Source organism: Protopterus annectens, chromosome 13.part0, assembly GCF_019279795.1.
Source record: "Protopterus annectens isolate FY-2018-M chromosome 13.part0, PAN1.0, whole genome shotgun sequence".
In the NCBI taxonomy this organism is placed as follows: Eukaryota; Metazoa; Chordata; order Ceratodontiformes; family Protopteridae; genus Protopterus; species Protopterus annectens.
Window position 1 is genome coordinate 614,626,871 of NC_056747.1, and position 15,190 is coordinate 614,642,060.

The 15,190-nt window shown below is 38.2% G+C and overlaps 2 protein-coding genes across 3 annotated transcripts in view; both read right to left on the bottom strand.

Annotated features, from left to right (window-relative positions):
• The window catches only part of RAD51C (RAD51 paralog C), a 1,235,792-nt gene that overhangs the window by 759,504 nt on the left and 461,098 nt on the right, over positions 1–15,190 (bottom strand). The gene's annotated exons all lie outside the window — the stretch shown is intronic.
• Positions 1–15,190, bottom strand: part of IDH3G (isocitrate dehydrogenase (NAD(+)) 3 non-catalytic subunit gamma) — a 415,676-nt gene that overhangs the window by 11,286 nt on the left and 389,200 nt on the right. The window contains exon 9 of the mRNA XM_044055463.1: positions 8,971–9,031. Within this exon, the coding sequence (XP_043911398.1) occupies positions 8,971–9,031 (61 nt within the window). The remainder of the gene's footprint in view (positions 1–8,970; positions 9,032–15,190) is intronic.

The following is a 15,190-nucleotide window of genomic DNA, read 5'->3' on the forward strand; positions in this document are numbered from 1 at the left end:
TTTGATGGCCAGTTTCTGCTGAAGCGAGGAGGTTGTATCTGTAAAAAATCTTTAATCGTTTGCATTGATTTTGCCTTTTCTTCCATCTTCTTTAAAACTTCCTCTGCTTTGACACCAAATAATGCATCCTTTTGCAGTGGAGCATCCAGTAACTTTGCTTTGACATGTTCTGGTAAGGTCTGCTCTTTTAGCCAAGCATGTCTACGTATTACAGACCCTGTGACTGCTGCTCTGCATGAGGCCTCCAAAGAATCAAAACCACACTGCAAGGAATGTTTTCCCACTTGTTCTGCTGCATGCAACAAATCTTGCATCCCTTTGAAATCTAGTTGATCTGTTTGAGGGATCATTTTCTGTTTTAACTGAGTAAGCAAGTACTGCTGGTATTTAATCATGTGGAATTGGCAGTTTAATGCCATTATGGCCAAAGTGGCAGAGGTATACACTTTTTTCCCCCATCTTTCTTATGCCCTGGAATCTCTTTCCGCAGGTAGTGGATTCTTAGCAGTAGAGGCCTTAACCCCTTTGGGACCCTGGGAAATGGTTTCTGGGTCTGCAGCAGGGCTTTTATATAAAAACTTGTGAGAGTCAGGGACTCGATAGTATCTGTCTGGTTTAGGTGGTGCTGGAGGTAAGGAATCTGGATTTAGACTGGATTCAGTGTAGACATCATCCAGAATGTCTAAAACAGGATGAATGGCTTGGGGTCTATGTTGATGTAGAAGAAGAAACTCACGGAGTCTTTTCTTGGAGTCAGAGTAATCTTGTCCTTCCCAGTGGAAATGCTCTCTCATGGTGTGCAGGGTTTCCCCAAAAGAGAAGTCTTCAGGGGGGGAAACAGAGGGAACAGACTCCTCAGCATCTGAGTCTTCATAGAGAGGGAAGGGATAATCCTGTTCCTCAGGATTTGCTGAGGAAATGGATTCCTGGTCAGAAGGAGGTAAATCTTCCTCCAGTCTAGGCCTTTTGTCAGGAGGGGGCTGGGAACCTCTGATAAGGGTAATCAGGTCCTCCGCCATTTTGAGCATCTGTTTTTTTAGGCATAGGGGCCTGTGTGGGAGTCTGTGGACCCAGTTTCTTAGTCTTTGGAAGTTTAGCGTATGACTTGGAGAGAGTCGTTGGTTTAAAGGCGCCTTCTGAAACCGAAGGCCTGTCCATAGTCTCCAGATCGCCGCAAGTGCTGGCAGCCGCAAGTTGAGGAGGAACCGGCTCCAGTGGCCTAGTAGATTCTGACTGAGAGGCAGTCGTATTTTCTAAATCTGCAGTAGTCAGGGGCTGCGTAGGTGCCTCACTGAATACCGAAGATCCAGCGGCAGGCCTAACCGAGACCTCGGTATCTGGTCTAGGCTGCCTGTCTTTGTCCTTGCGTTTTTTGAACATAGCAGTTGTTGGAGGTTCCGATGACATAATGTAGTTGAATTTTCTGCCAAAATAATGTCGGGCGGTGTCAGCCCGACGCTTACTAGTGCGTTTATTGAACCTAGCGCAAAACCGACAACCAGAAATGTCGTGGTTTGGGCCTAGGTAAGGAATACAATAAGAATGAAAATCCTTATGAGGTATTTGCTTCACACAAGAAATACAATTATTAACTTTGTCTGACATCGGACTGAGGCAAGAAAAGTTTCCCCAATGGGGTACTTAGCTTTATAGAAGACTTCGGCTGAAATTCTGTTCGAAAATCTCAGGAGCTGGCCGACTGGCACTTGCGAACTGCTTCTGCTTCGGGCACCGCACGGCAAGAAAGACTGAAGAAAATGGCATTGGCTGCCTCTTTTATACCCCTGCCGCACTGACTTGTTGATCGAATAAAGCAAGCAGTTCAGTATGAAAAGGAAAGCCGGACCAAGGCTTTGGAATTCAGGCCGACTGCGGGATCGCCTGACGGCAGGATAAATGACTGCAGCAGCATAGCACGATGAACATCTTGCCAGTATTACTTACTCTAAAAGAGTTACCTGATTTAATGTACCTGCACATCCTGCATGCCCCACATGTGAATGTTCCATTTAATCTTGAACTAGGCTGTATTTTTAGTTTCAAAGAAACTTTTCAAGTTGGTGCCTCTTCTATAGACAATTTTCGCTGACTGTCCAATTTTATCAATTAAAAAGTTATCCTTGTATAAGAAGCACCAATTTTTATAAAGAATTGATTTTAATTGTTCGCTATCATTACTGAAAGTAGTTATAAAGTACGCTCTACAAGAAGTTGACTGCCTAACTTGATGATCAGACAGGGTACCATTTTGTGACAAAACCGACTGGATAATATCAGATATTACAGAAGTAGTAGGGGAAACCACTAGTTGTTCATCCCGATCTCCTAAAAATAGTGGTAAGAGTGGCTGGACAATCCCATTACTACGTTTGTTTTTCAGTTCTTCAGTTAACTCATCAATTAGGACAGTAGGATAATCTCTATTGTAAAACATTTCTTTTAAAAGCTGACATTCAGCAATAAAGTCACGTTCATTAGAACACATTCTTGCAGCTCTCATAAGATGGCCTTTCACTATGGAACATTTTTGAATATAAGGGTGTGCGCTAGAATAGTGCAAGAAAGAGTTACAGTACGTAGGTTTTCTATAACTCTTAGAGACATATCTCCTGTTTACTGTATCTTTCATTAGGTTAACATCCAAATAATCAATACTTACAGTGTGGAAGTTGTAAGTAAACTTAAAAAATGTCGTAGTAGTATTAAAGTACTCAACCAGTTGTTTAGCTTCTATCACATTCCCTTTAAAGATGACAAAAATGTCATCTAAAAATCTACTGCAATACATAAAAAGTGTTTTTATTTCAGGTTTATCATAAATAAAAAATTCTTCCCATTGTGCCATAAATATATTCACTAAACTCGCTCCACAAGGGGAGCCCATGGCTACCCCTTGTTTTTGCAAGTAAATCTTACCATTAAACGTAAAAAAATTATTGGTAAGTATGATGTCTGTAAGTTCAGACACAAGGTCAATGTCCCTTTGTGGTGCTTTTCTATTTTTCAAGAATAATGCTATCCACTCTACTGCTTCTAAATGGGGAATAGAAGTGTATAAATCGACCACAACGATGGCAAGAACGTTTTCTTCTTGGTTGACTTCTAAAGTGTTTAAATTCTGTAAAAAGGTCCATGAATCTTTACACACTCTTGGTTCAAGTTCAAGGTATTTTTTAATATTACATCAACCAGCTTTGCACATGGATATGTCAAGGAACCTCTACCATCTATAAGTGGCCTCATAGGGGGGTTATGTCTATTCTTGCGAATTTTAGGTATTCCGAACATAACTGGCATTTTAGGGAAAAGTATATTAATACAATTGTGTCCAAATCAATTTTGGCTTCTATAAACAAATCCCTGAAGTATCCCCTAATCCTAGATTGTGCAATGTTCATTTCATTCTCCGAAGACAAACAGTAAGCTACATTATTCAATACTGACTCCATTTTTTCATTGTAATCAGTAATGTCAAAAACAAGTCCACCACCTTTATCTGGCTTAACTATGCGAACTTGAGCCTAATCTAAGTAATTTCAGTGCTCGTAATTGTTCAGCAGTAATGTTATTCATCGTTTTACAAGCTTTAACTGAAGGTATATGCCTAATATCATGTTCGCATACGTTTTCAAATAAGCTTAAAAGTGGATGAAGAGGAGGGTTAAACATACTAGCAGGCTTTAATACGTTATCAAATTGCTCAGTATTACCTAATAAAAAAGAAAGGTTAAGTTTCCTTACATAACATTTTAAGTCTATCAAGGTTTTAGCTATATTAATGTTTTTACTCAAAACAAATGTATTACTTTTTGACATTAAATCAATTAAGGAAGCCTCTATAACAATAGATGAAAAGTTGTAGACGTTAAAATCCCCCTTAGAGTTAGTAAGGATAACAAGTTTGTTAGTGTCAGTAAAGTCATTTAAGACTATCTCTTTTGACGGCTGTTCCACCTTTTGTTCCTCTGGTTCTGAGGCCGACGTGGCCCTACCGTGGTCATGTTGTTCAAGTCCTGTTGAAAATTTGTAGTGGGTTGGTTGTTGTTTACTTGCCCATTACATTGAGTATTATTAGATCGGAGTCTTTCGCTTCGTCTGTATCCACAAATTCAGTATTATTGTCCACATTATCAAGAGGTGGTAAAACATCAACATGGTTGTTAGATAGACTGGCTCCAGTTAAAGGTGCCGCTAAATTGGTATTCTGCCAGACCTGTGTTGTCTGTGGTTTTGGGGTATGCTGTTCCGTTACTGTATGCTAGACGGTCATGGTTCATTTTTTTGATTTTATTATTTTTGAGTCTACCTAGTAGTTGTTCAATACTAGTAAAGACTCTACTATAATCAAATCTGTATCCAGCAAAATCAAGATTGAGTTTAATGTCTTTATCCAAGTCTTCGACCTCTTTCGTGATGTTCTCAATCTGCAGTAAGTAATGTTTTACCATTAATTCCATAAGTTGGAATCCTTGTTGATCGAATAAAGCAAGCAATTCTGTATGAAAAGGAGAGTCTGGTATCAAACCGGTTGGAGACTGATGAAACCGGAGCCCCTTCGGTACCATTTTTTCAGAAAGACATTGTCTAAAATATACCACCTCTAATTGAAGCTTTTTTAATTTAAGGAGTTTCATATCAAACAGTAACTCTTTTAGAGTACTGGCAAGTTTTACATCAACCATAAACTGAATTGGGACTCCAAAAGTATTATTTATCTAGCTACATGTAATTTGTGTCCGACGTTTTACATAGGTAAAACGGATAGGACGTTTTGTGATAGAATTTATCAACACTCATATGCAATTAGCAAAAAGAAAAAAGAAAACACTCTAGCTAAACATATTTCATTAAATGAAGGACACACTTTTGGTTTCCAAGCTATAGATCAGTTAACACCTGATATTAGGGGAGGTCCCTACTCGTTGCTCCTAGAGGTCGTGAACTTGAATGGCAACTAGCATTAAATGTGTTCTCTTTTCCTGGTCTCAACGAGAAATGCAATATTTTATGCTTGCTTAAATTAAGAAATCTTATGAGATGAACTCACTTTAATTAGTTGATGCGGACGTTGCCATAATGTTATTTGACATAGAATATTGTCAAAAGTTTATGTTTAATAATAATTAATAACTTTCACTTTCAACTTTTTGAATACATTTTATGTAGTTGTAGATTTACCATTAGTGGTGCTACGTTCTTTATTTTAGCAGTTTTATACTGATGATCGTAGTGACTATTTAAAGTACATATTTTTAAATTCTGTTATCTCATAGATTTTAGGATTTCATACCTAAGAGTTGGTGGTATCGATGTCTTAACAGTTAAATAATATTTAAATTTAAATATTAACTATTATCTTTACTTTTAAACAAATATTAGGACTGTCATTAAAGGACAGTATAAATTACTTGACTACTTTACCTTTAAGCTTACAGTTAGCGCTTGTCACATGATTTCATGCAACAAAGTTTAAAATTTAGAGGTTACTGTGTAGCCGCTGTTTGTTTGTTTTCTGAAGAAGTTACCTTATTAAGAGTGACGAAAACGTGAAAGTTTGTACATTAAACTGCTTTTACGTTAAAGCAGAGGTTTTTTCTTGGGATTATCGTCCAGTACTAGCTGCCAGCTGTTGGTTTTCCTTTATCGTTTGGTCTGTCTGTGGTTTCTTTTCGCTTAGTTTGTTCGTTATAAAATAATAGACAAGCCAGAGGTGAAGTGGGATGACATCCTACAAATGTATCTCATTATCACTAAGTGGATGCTAACATGAGATTTTTGTGATATACATTACTGCTACAATAATGGTTTTACAAGATCCTAATGTTTAATAACTGCTGTTCAGGACTGACTAGAAGAAAGATAACTGAGTGAGATCATGACAAGCAAAACATTTCTGCAAAACTTTATTACATACCCATGAAGAATAAGTACAACAAAGGTAGTCAACTGTAAGGCATTAAAGACCCACCTACTTTAGAGGTAACAATGCTTGTATAGCTCAGGAAATGATCCAAGCCTTTATACTATTGTACAACTGGAATAAAGTGAAATAATCCCAGGGAAAATGTGTGCTATGCATAATTTTATACCTACCTTTAGGAGTTTTGCAGACCACAGTTTTTTTTTTCTGCTGAAGGCTTTCACACTTATCTACAGTGACAACATATTTTACACTGTAGGCAAGTGGTTAAGGGAAGGGGAAACAGAGAGAAAAACAGACAGAGAGAGAAAAAGAGACAGAAATCAAATACAGTATATACCAGAGTATAACTCTGTGTCCAGTCAATCTCTCAGTGCCAATTTCATCCAGTTCAGGTCTATGGGAAAGCTGGAGCCTATTCTGGTACCCAATGGGCACAAGGCAGAATAAACCAGTCCTAGACAGGTATACCAGTCTAACATAGGAAAAATACACAAACATACAGATTATCTGAAGGATCCACAAAGTCATCTATATCAAATCTCTGAGACCTGCAAAATCATATCACTAGAAGAAAACCCAGCTGTGGATACCCCAGCCTAGAAGCAGAGAAACAAACTAGAGAACCAAGTGCTGTGAAGCAGCAACACTAACCACTGCACCACTGTGCTGTCCCATACTGTAAACCACAATGCAATGTTTCTATACAGTCAAAAGTAATACTACCTTTACAATGATTATAAAGTATTTATATCTATAATGCAAAACGAATGGTACAGATGTTGCCAAAATTGACAGATATGGATCAGTGTGGTTTTGTGGAGGGGAGGCAAACATTTGACAATATTAACAGAACAATGATGATCCAAAGGGAAGCGTAATGTGAGAAAATACTGCTGTTGTCAGTGAGTTTTGATGCAGAGAAACCATTCAACAGATTAAGCTGGGATTGTATGAGTATGGTAATGGAAGCATTTGCATTTCCTGATACAATAACTTTAATTAGGAGGGTATATGGTGTATTGGAAGCAAAAATAAGTGGGAGGGTTCCTCTCTGATAAGTAGTGTCTGAACAGACAAAACACGCAGGGCCTCTTTCCCCTTTGTTATTTGCATTATATTTAGAACCACTGGCAAATAAAATAAGGTACTCAGAAATTGAAGGATATAACTGGTGTGGTATTCAGGAAAAGCTGGCTTTATTTGCAGATATTATTTTGCACCCATCAGAATCAGAAAAGGACATCTCAGTGTTGTGGAACATTCTGAAAAAGTTCTGTTTTTTTTTTTTTTTTTTTTTGGGGGGGGGGTCATATAAAACTAAAACAAGGGCTATAGCTGTAAACTATATAACCACACATGAACTAGTTCATCGATACCCATATTTATGGGGACATGATAAAATGAAGTATTTAGGAATAGTGGCTAAAAAAGGATTATGTTATATCTGCTAAGGATATGTGGGAAGAGACTAAACAAGAGAGAACACAAAAACTGAGAAACTGGAAGCTGTTGCCTATGGATAAGATACAAGCAGTAAAAATGTATTAACTTCCTTTAGTTTTGTACACAGGCTAGGGACAATATCAACCAGTGGAGAAGTTGTGGATAGTAATTAATAAAGAGTTGAAAGATTTTACCTGGCAGGGGAAGATGGCAAGAATCAAGTGGGATAAGCAGATCCTTCCAATAAAGCACAGAGGTTTAGGATTCCCTGATTTAAGGGATATTTTAGAGCTACACAGTTAAGGCTCTCATACAGAACACAAGCAGAGACCTAAAATTCAAAGTGGAAAGGGTAAATTCAAGAAATAAGTCAGACGTTGGATTCGCATCCTTAATGAGGATAACAGTCATACAGATTATTATATTCATAAAGCAGCAAAATATACTACGAACTAAGCCAACACAGGAATGGAGAAAGGAGATTTTGTTGATATTGTTGACTACAATTAGTGGTACAGACAACAGGTCAGAGAAGGCTGGAATTTACTTGAGGAGGATAGCAAAGGAAAAAGGTATTGGGAACAAATAAATACGTAAGGAAAGGTAATATAATGGGAAAAGACCAAGGAGAAATTTGGACTGCTGGCTAGAGACTGCCCTCCCTATCAGGGATTGACATCAGAATACAGGCAAAGAGAACAGGGAATCCAAATGAAAGACCTGCACTGGTTGAGTTTTTAGTTGACTCGAACAGAAGCTGCTGTTAAAATTGGGATAATTAATAAAGCATACAAAATGTTGCATGATAACTACAGGAATCAATTAAAGGAGGTCAGAAAAGAGTGGAAAGAGAGATTAGATAAGCAAAATGGGAGGACATATGTATGGTTCTCAAATATTAAACAAAATCTAGAAGATTTAGTATTTTTGTCTGGAATTGTTTGCATAGGTACGTTTATACCCCAAGTAGACTCCAAATATTTTACTTCAGGTGGATGGAAAATGTTGGAGGTGTAATGAAAAAGAAAGAAGTACCTGGGAACACATGTTTTGTCAGTGTAATGAGTTGGCAGACGTTAAAAATTCCTTTCAGAATACACTATCAGGAACACTGGGTGAAAAAATTAGTGTAACTATGCAAATGATGGAATACAGGATTTGAACTGCCTAGATATAGCAAGAGCTTAAGTTTAATTTCGGTGGCTGCCAAAAAAGCAATTACTAGAAAATGAAAAAAAAAAGTCTAAACCAACCATACTTGAAGTTTGAATATAATAAGAGATAAAAGAATAGGAAGTGAGATGTTTAGAAAAAAGTAGGATAAAATTCATGGAAACAAATGGAAATTGTGGGAACAATACATGCAGAAAATGCTGGAAGAGAAGGCCGGAAGTGAATAATATATGTAATGTTGGTTTGAATACATTGTATACAACAATATACATTACGTATATGGTTTGATTACTTTTATATAAATGTAAGTTTGTCTATGTCTTAAGTGATAATTCAATAAAGTTTTTTTTTTTAAATAGTAATGCTACCAACAGTTCAAGCATGTTGAAAAATAAATACATCTCAAATTCAATACAAACAATTGAGATTACCCTGTGTTCATTCATCGTTGTAAGAACTGCTTTTCGAATTGTAGCAGCATCATCGTGTAACCTAAAGAAACATGACAATAAACTTAATTTCACTTAAACTGACTGTAGTGTGAAAAAAAAAGAAACAAAAAAATGACTGTAGTGTGGAAAAATAAGAAAACAATTACTGTAGTGTGCTACAAAATATTTTAAATCAGTTTGTAATAATGGATAAGCAAAACAGAAGAAACTGCTGGTAACTTAAAATTCACTAAACAATAGTTCATTGCAGCAGGACAGCCACCACCAGATCACTTTTAGTCTACTCATAATATACATGACAAGCAAATAGAATCACAGAAAGAAAATGTGTATAATAGCTTAACTGCTCTTAAACCAAATGCAGTCATAATGCTATCCTACTTAACACAGTTTGCAAGTAATTTAAATGAAAAAATGATGGTGTCAGTCTGCGTTGCTCCACTTAGTACAATATAACTAGGCTGCAGTTTAAATTACTGAACTTGGTAAGTGTGCATATTCATTTCCACTTGACTTGTGGTTATATTAAAAGTCTTTCTGGTGAAAACAAATGGCAACACAATTCAAAAATTTGAGACCTGAGCAACTCTGCACTATGAATGTCTACAAATGGTACTGGAGCTGGTAACCCCTACATATGGTATATATGATGTGAAATATAATCGCTAAACATTAAAAAAAGTGCACAAGGCAGTACTTTTGGCATTGCACATGATTTAACTTTGGGAATGCTATTTCTACTTCTGGACAATGCTTCTAATGAGTGCTTTAGGTGATGGCCAAAATCAATACAGCTACTGTAATCATAGGGGTACAGACAAACAAGCAACTGGAATTTCCTAGATCCCCTTCTTCTCTTCTCTACTGTTGAAAAAAATTATCAGATCATTTGCAAGAAGAATACCAGAGAGTGTGTGAGTGTGAGAGAGAATGTGCATGTGTGTGTGTGTGTGTGTGTGTGTGTGTGTGTGTGTGTGTGTGTGTGTGTGTGTGTGTGTGTGTCTGTGTGTATAAGGAGAAAGGAAATTAATTATTAAAATAGAAAGTTTTTATTTTGAAACTTCAGGCCTCCAGTATGCGGCAGTACAAAATTATTGACACAGGGGATTCCAATCTAACACTGTAGGAGCTTGTTGTATTGACTGTGACCACTCTAAAAAGAGCCAGTAATCTTGTGTGCTCTTCAGTATGTCACTTGCAGACAGCTATAGGAGACATTAAAAAATAATTTCAGGGCCTGGTATACTGAATATCTGAACATGAAAAGGAAGACTCCTATTTAGAAGGCTGCAATCTTAAAATTCTCCCTAAACTCAGGCATTTATTTATCTTTTGCTGATTAGGTTGGGCCCACTAGGCTACTATCCACTTTTCAGTGGATACCCAAAGTAGTATACATACTACTACAATGGGAAATCTGGCCAGGGCGAGAGAGTACTTCCCCTACTCTTTTCAATTGATGCTGTTGGATCTTCTACATCTACCTGAGCTACCACTAACTCAAGTAGATGGGACCTCAGTTTAATATGTCATGTGAAGGACAACACATTCAGAAGACTGCAGTACCCCCTAATGCTATACTGCAGAGTCAGCACTCTAACCACCTGGAGCAGGAATGGAACTCACAGCCTTCTGGTTTTGTAGCACCAAAGGTAAGTGTGTTACCTGCTGCACCACGGACACTGACATTACCAAAATATTCTATCTCTCTGCAACATGATGAATATATTTGTCGATTACAGGTCTGGAGCCCCTCAGCGTTTTGATATGCTCATTCAATTGGATTCCTCTAAATTTTAGTACATTTACCCGTCATTAACAGTATGGCTGACAATGCCTGTTAACCTAGTTTGGCTGGGCTCTAACTTCTTTCTGTTGTTCCTGAAGCAGTTTCTGACATACCATTTTTATAAATTTGTGTGTGTGTATTCTAAACTTTCTGTTTTGCTTTCCTTGTTGAGACTACATGATGAGTCACATACTAATGTTTTACTCAACTTTAGTACTAAAAACTTATCTTCAGATGGTAATATTGCCATTCTGTTTAATTTACCTTCTCTTACTGTAACCTCAGCACAATGTTAGCCAAGCGCCAGTGGGACGTGGGTGGGTAGTATGCAATGGGATGACAGCAAAGGCCTTCCCCCTCACTTTCACAAGGAGCACTGCCTGCAAGCAGCCCTGCAACCTGCCCCCCAGAAAAATGAGCAGTGGTTTCCCTAGTTTCCACCAGGAAAACTGTGCTGACTCAGTACGCTCCTGAGTTATGCAACCATCTTGTTCCCCACGACAGGAGAGCAGAGCATGCCACCTTACTCTTCCCCATCCTTTCTGGCTCCTCCAGTGCAAGGGATACTAAACGAACTCTGGTCCCAATAAGGGCTCCATTCCTCAGTGCCATGGAACCAGGCAACTCAATGAATTGTTTCTTTTATCTTGGTAACTTGTAGGTAGACTAAATAGATCAGTAACTAGCCTTTGACCATTTATATCGGATTTATCACCCAACCATATAATATATATAGATTTACCATCAAAATATTGAAAGCCCTAATCACGAATGGTCACATCCCCGATGCGGAACAACGAACAATGTCAAGCTGACTATTCACAATGTCAATTGATTTGGAAGGCAAGAATGGACTTTTGACAGTGACTGGACCACTCACAATCTGAAAAATACACCATTTTAAATGCAGAATATTTCTACTGTTTTCTTGGCGGGCAAGCCTTCACACCCACTACTAATTATACAGTCTAACCCCAAGATTGCACTACACAGTGAGGAAAAGGTTAACTTTCCCAATCCCCACTGTACTGCGATCCAGTTCAAAACACCAATGCTCAAAACTGCGAACACAAGCTATGTGTTGTTTCAGAGTTGACAGGATTTGCATTTGCAGTTTTATATATATATATATATATATATATATATATATATATATATATATATATATATATATATATATATATATATATATGTTACTGTAGTTTCACTTCATAAACACGAATTACTGAAATATCGAATTTCAGCAATTCCTGTCCATGAAGCCAAAACCTCAAAATAACGAAAGTGCATGATCGTGAATAGGACTATGTCGAATTCACACTTATCCATTTATGTTATTGTATGGAAGTGTTCGGTTGGGATGGTGTCTGCAGTTTAAGGTGAGTGTGTGTGTGTGTTTTTGTAACTTGTACGAGTGGGTTAGGGTAGGGAGGTGGAGGTATGAGTGTATATGTTGGCTGTGTGTGATTTATTTATTTATTTTTACTGTTTGTGCGATCTCAGAGTTAATATATATAAAGTAGGGGGTGTGGGGGTGCTTGCATTTGTGTAGTTTAGATGTGTGAGTGGTGTTGTGTTGTATTTCATTGTTTTGTGGTGTGGATGTTATGGTTTGTGTGTTGTGTGGCGTATGATGCGTGTTCGATGTGATTTCGTGAATGTGAGGTGTTGGTGTTCTGATGGTTTCAGCTTTATACTGTCAAAATGCTGAAATTCTATATTTCAGCATTTCAGCAATATGAAGTGAAACTATACATATATATATATATATATATATATATTTTTTTTTTTTTTTTTTTTTAAGGTTAGACCTCCCTTGGATTTCAGTGACTGCTTTTGTTTTTTATTACAATTAACTTGATATGCTGAAGTATTTGCATTGGACTACTTTATAGATAGTTGTTTGCCTCTCTAGGTTCCTCTTCTGGAAACTTACTGATTAAAACTGACATCTAAATGCCCCCTTTGCGGGCTACAGTGCATTCAAAATACATAGTGCCAGATAAAGTAACTACAAAATACCAATTTGATTTATATAGAGAGTTAGAACTTTTTAGTATGCTTGTGGCCTTTATAACAGTTCTAAGTGATCTTACTTAGGTTCATAGGTTCATAGATTAGTACTAGGCTAACTACCTTTGTGGGCCATTTCAAGCCTAGCCAATTACCCCATGTGAGAATCAAACCCTGCACCTTGTATCTGTAAGGTAAACACCTTAACCATTATGCCATCCTTTGTTATTATGATTTACAGACTGTGATGCAGCTTTTCATTTTTCTAGTTTTTATAAATATTTCAGCCATTATTGTCAGCTTTAAGCAGAACAAAGCGACATATGTAACCTAATGTTCAGTGTTCCTGAAGACCATATGCAAAAATACATAAAATATTTAATTTATGTAGGTAAAATTAAGTTATGTTGCATGTCTGTGTTCTCCAGTTAGCCGGTATAGGAACTGTTAGGAGTCCTGGGGAGAGCTATTCTTTTTTTGCATAGCTGTCAATATTTTATATAATCAATAACCTGGAGTTGTCAACCATTTTCCTCTTCCTGGTGTAAGAAAGTACAGTTTTGTACCTACCATAAATGTAGATGTTCGAGTGTAGACACTGCTGCAGTCATTACACTTGGGTTATCCTGCCATCAGGCAGTTCCCCAACGGGCCTGAGTTCCAAAGTCTTGGTCCGGCGTCGGTTGCTGTCGCCTCCTCCCTGACGACAGTGCGACAGGTGTATATAAGATGCAGCCAACGCCATTTTCTTCAGTTTTTCTTGCCCCAGATGTCAGGTGCCCCCAAATAGGTAGGCAATTCAAATTGCTAATAAAACATATATAAGAAATGCAAACAACATACTTTCAGCTACCAGCAAATACTCCCCATAGGTAGTAAAATGTAGAGGAACTAGGTACGTACTAGCCAGTAAGAGGGGAAGGAGGGAGGGTAACCTGGACTGCAGCAGTGTCTACACTCGAACATCTACATTTATGGTAGGTACAAAACTGTACAATGTTCATCGTGTGACACTGCTGCAGTCATTACACTTGGGTAGAATTCCAAAGCTGAGGTAGGGTGGTTGGTTCTATAAGGCATTAGGGGTGGATATAAGGCCCTGCAGCACTGCAGAGGTGAAGCCAGCTCTGGATTTAGAGTATAGAGGCAGATGGTAATGCTTGGTGAAGGTATGCACAGAACTCCATGTTGCTGCTTCCAAAATATCCTTGGTAGGCACTCCTCTGAGGTAGGCAGTTGAAGTGGCTGTTGCCCTGCTGGAGTGAGATCTAATGCTGTTAGGCACAGGTTTTCCATGGTGCGTATAGCAGAAACGTATGCAATGTCCTATCTATTTGGAAATAGTCTGTTTTGAAACAGCTTTTCCCTGTGCTGCTGCAGCATATACTACCAATAATTGCTCAGATTTTCTGAAAGCTTTGGTATTGTCCAAGTAGAAGCGTAACTGCCTGTAAATGTCCAATGAATGCAGTAGTCTTTTACCTTTATTCTGTGGTTTTGGACAAAAAGTAGGTAAGTGAATGGTTTGGTTTAGAGACACACTTGAAACCACCTTAGGCATAAATGTAGGGTTAGTTCTTAAGGACACCCTGTCATGGTGGAAAATGAGGAAAGGTTTCACTGCCATTAGTGCCTGTAATTCTGAAACTCTTCTTGCAGAAGTTATTGCCAGGAGCAGAGCAGTATTCCAAGAAATGTATTTTAATTCTGCCATGCTAGCTGGTTCAAAAGGAGGTAAAGTTAATTTTTCCAAAACAAAGTTGAGGTCCCAAGTTGGAGTAGGTGCTCTACGAGGCAGTCTTATGTTTTTAGCCCTCTGAGGTACTGTTTTAGCAAAGGATTGGAGAAAATTGGTGGATCCGTGTTGTAATGTGCAGAGATGGCAGAGGCGTGGATCTTGATGGATGAAAAGGAGAGGCCTTTGTCCAGCACCTCAGTCAAATATTGTAGTATCTGAGGAATGTTTGGCACAAGAGGATCAAGGCTGTGAGCCTGGTTCCAGGCACAGAATCTCTTCCATTTATCCGAGTAGGCTTTCCTGGTACTAGGCCTTCTGGCCTCCAGAATGACATCCATAACTGCTTTGGAGACAGGCATGGCTTGCGTGGCTAGGGAATATTCCATGTAGCTAGGTTTAGTGTCTTTAGCTGGCTGTGGAGTAACTGATTGTTGTGCTGAGACAGCAGATGTGGTATTTGAGGCAAAATCCAGGGTGGTCCTTGTGCTACGTTTTTTAAGATTGGGTACCACTGCTGGCATGGCCAGTCTGGTGCAATCAGGATCATTTTTGGCTCTTCTTGCCTGGCTTTTATGAGCACCTTTGGGAGAAGAGGCAGTGGTGGAAAAGCATATACTTGTAGGTTTGTCCAGCTGAATGAGAGGGCATCCACTTTCCAT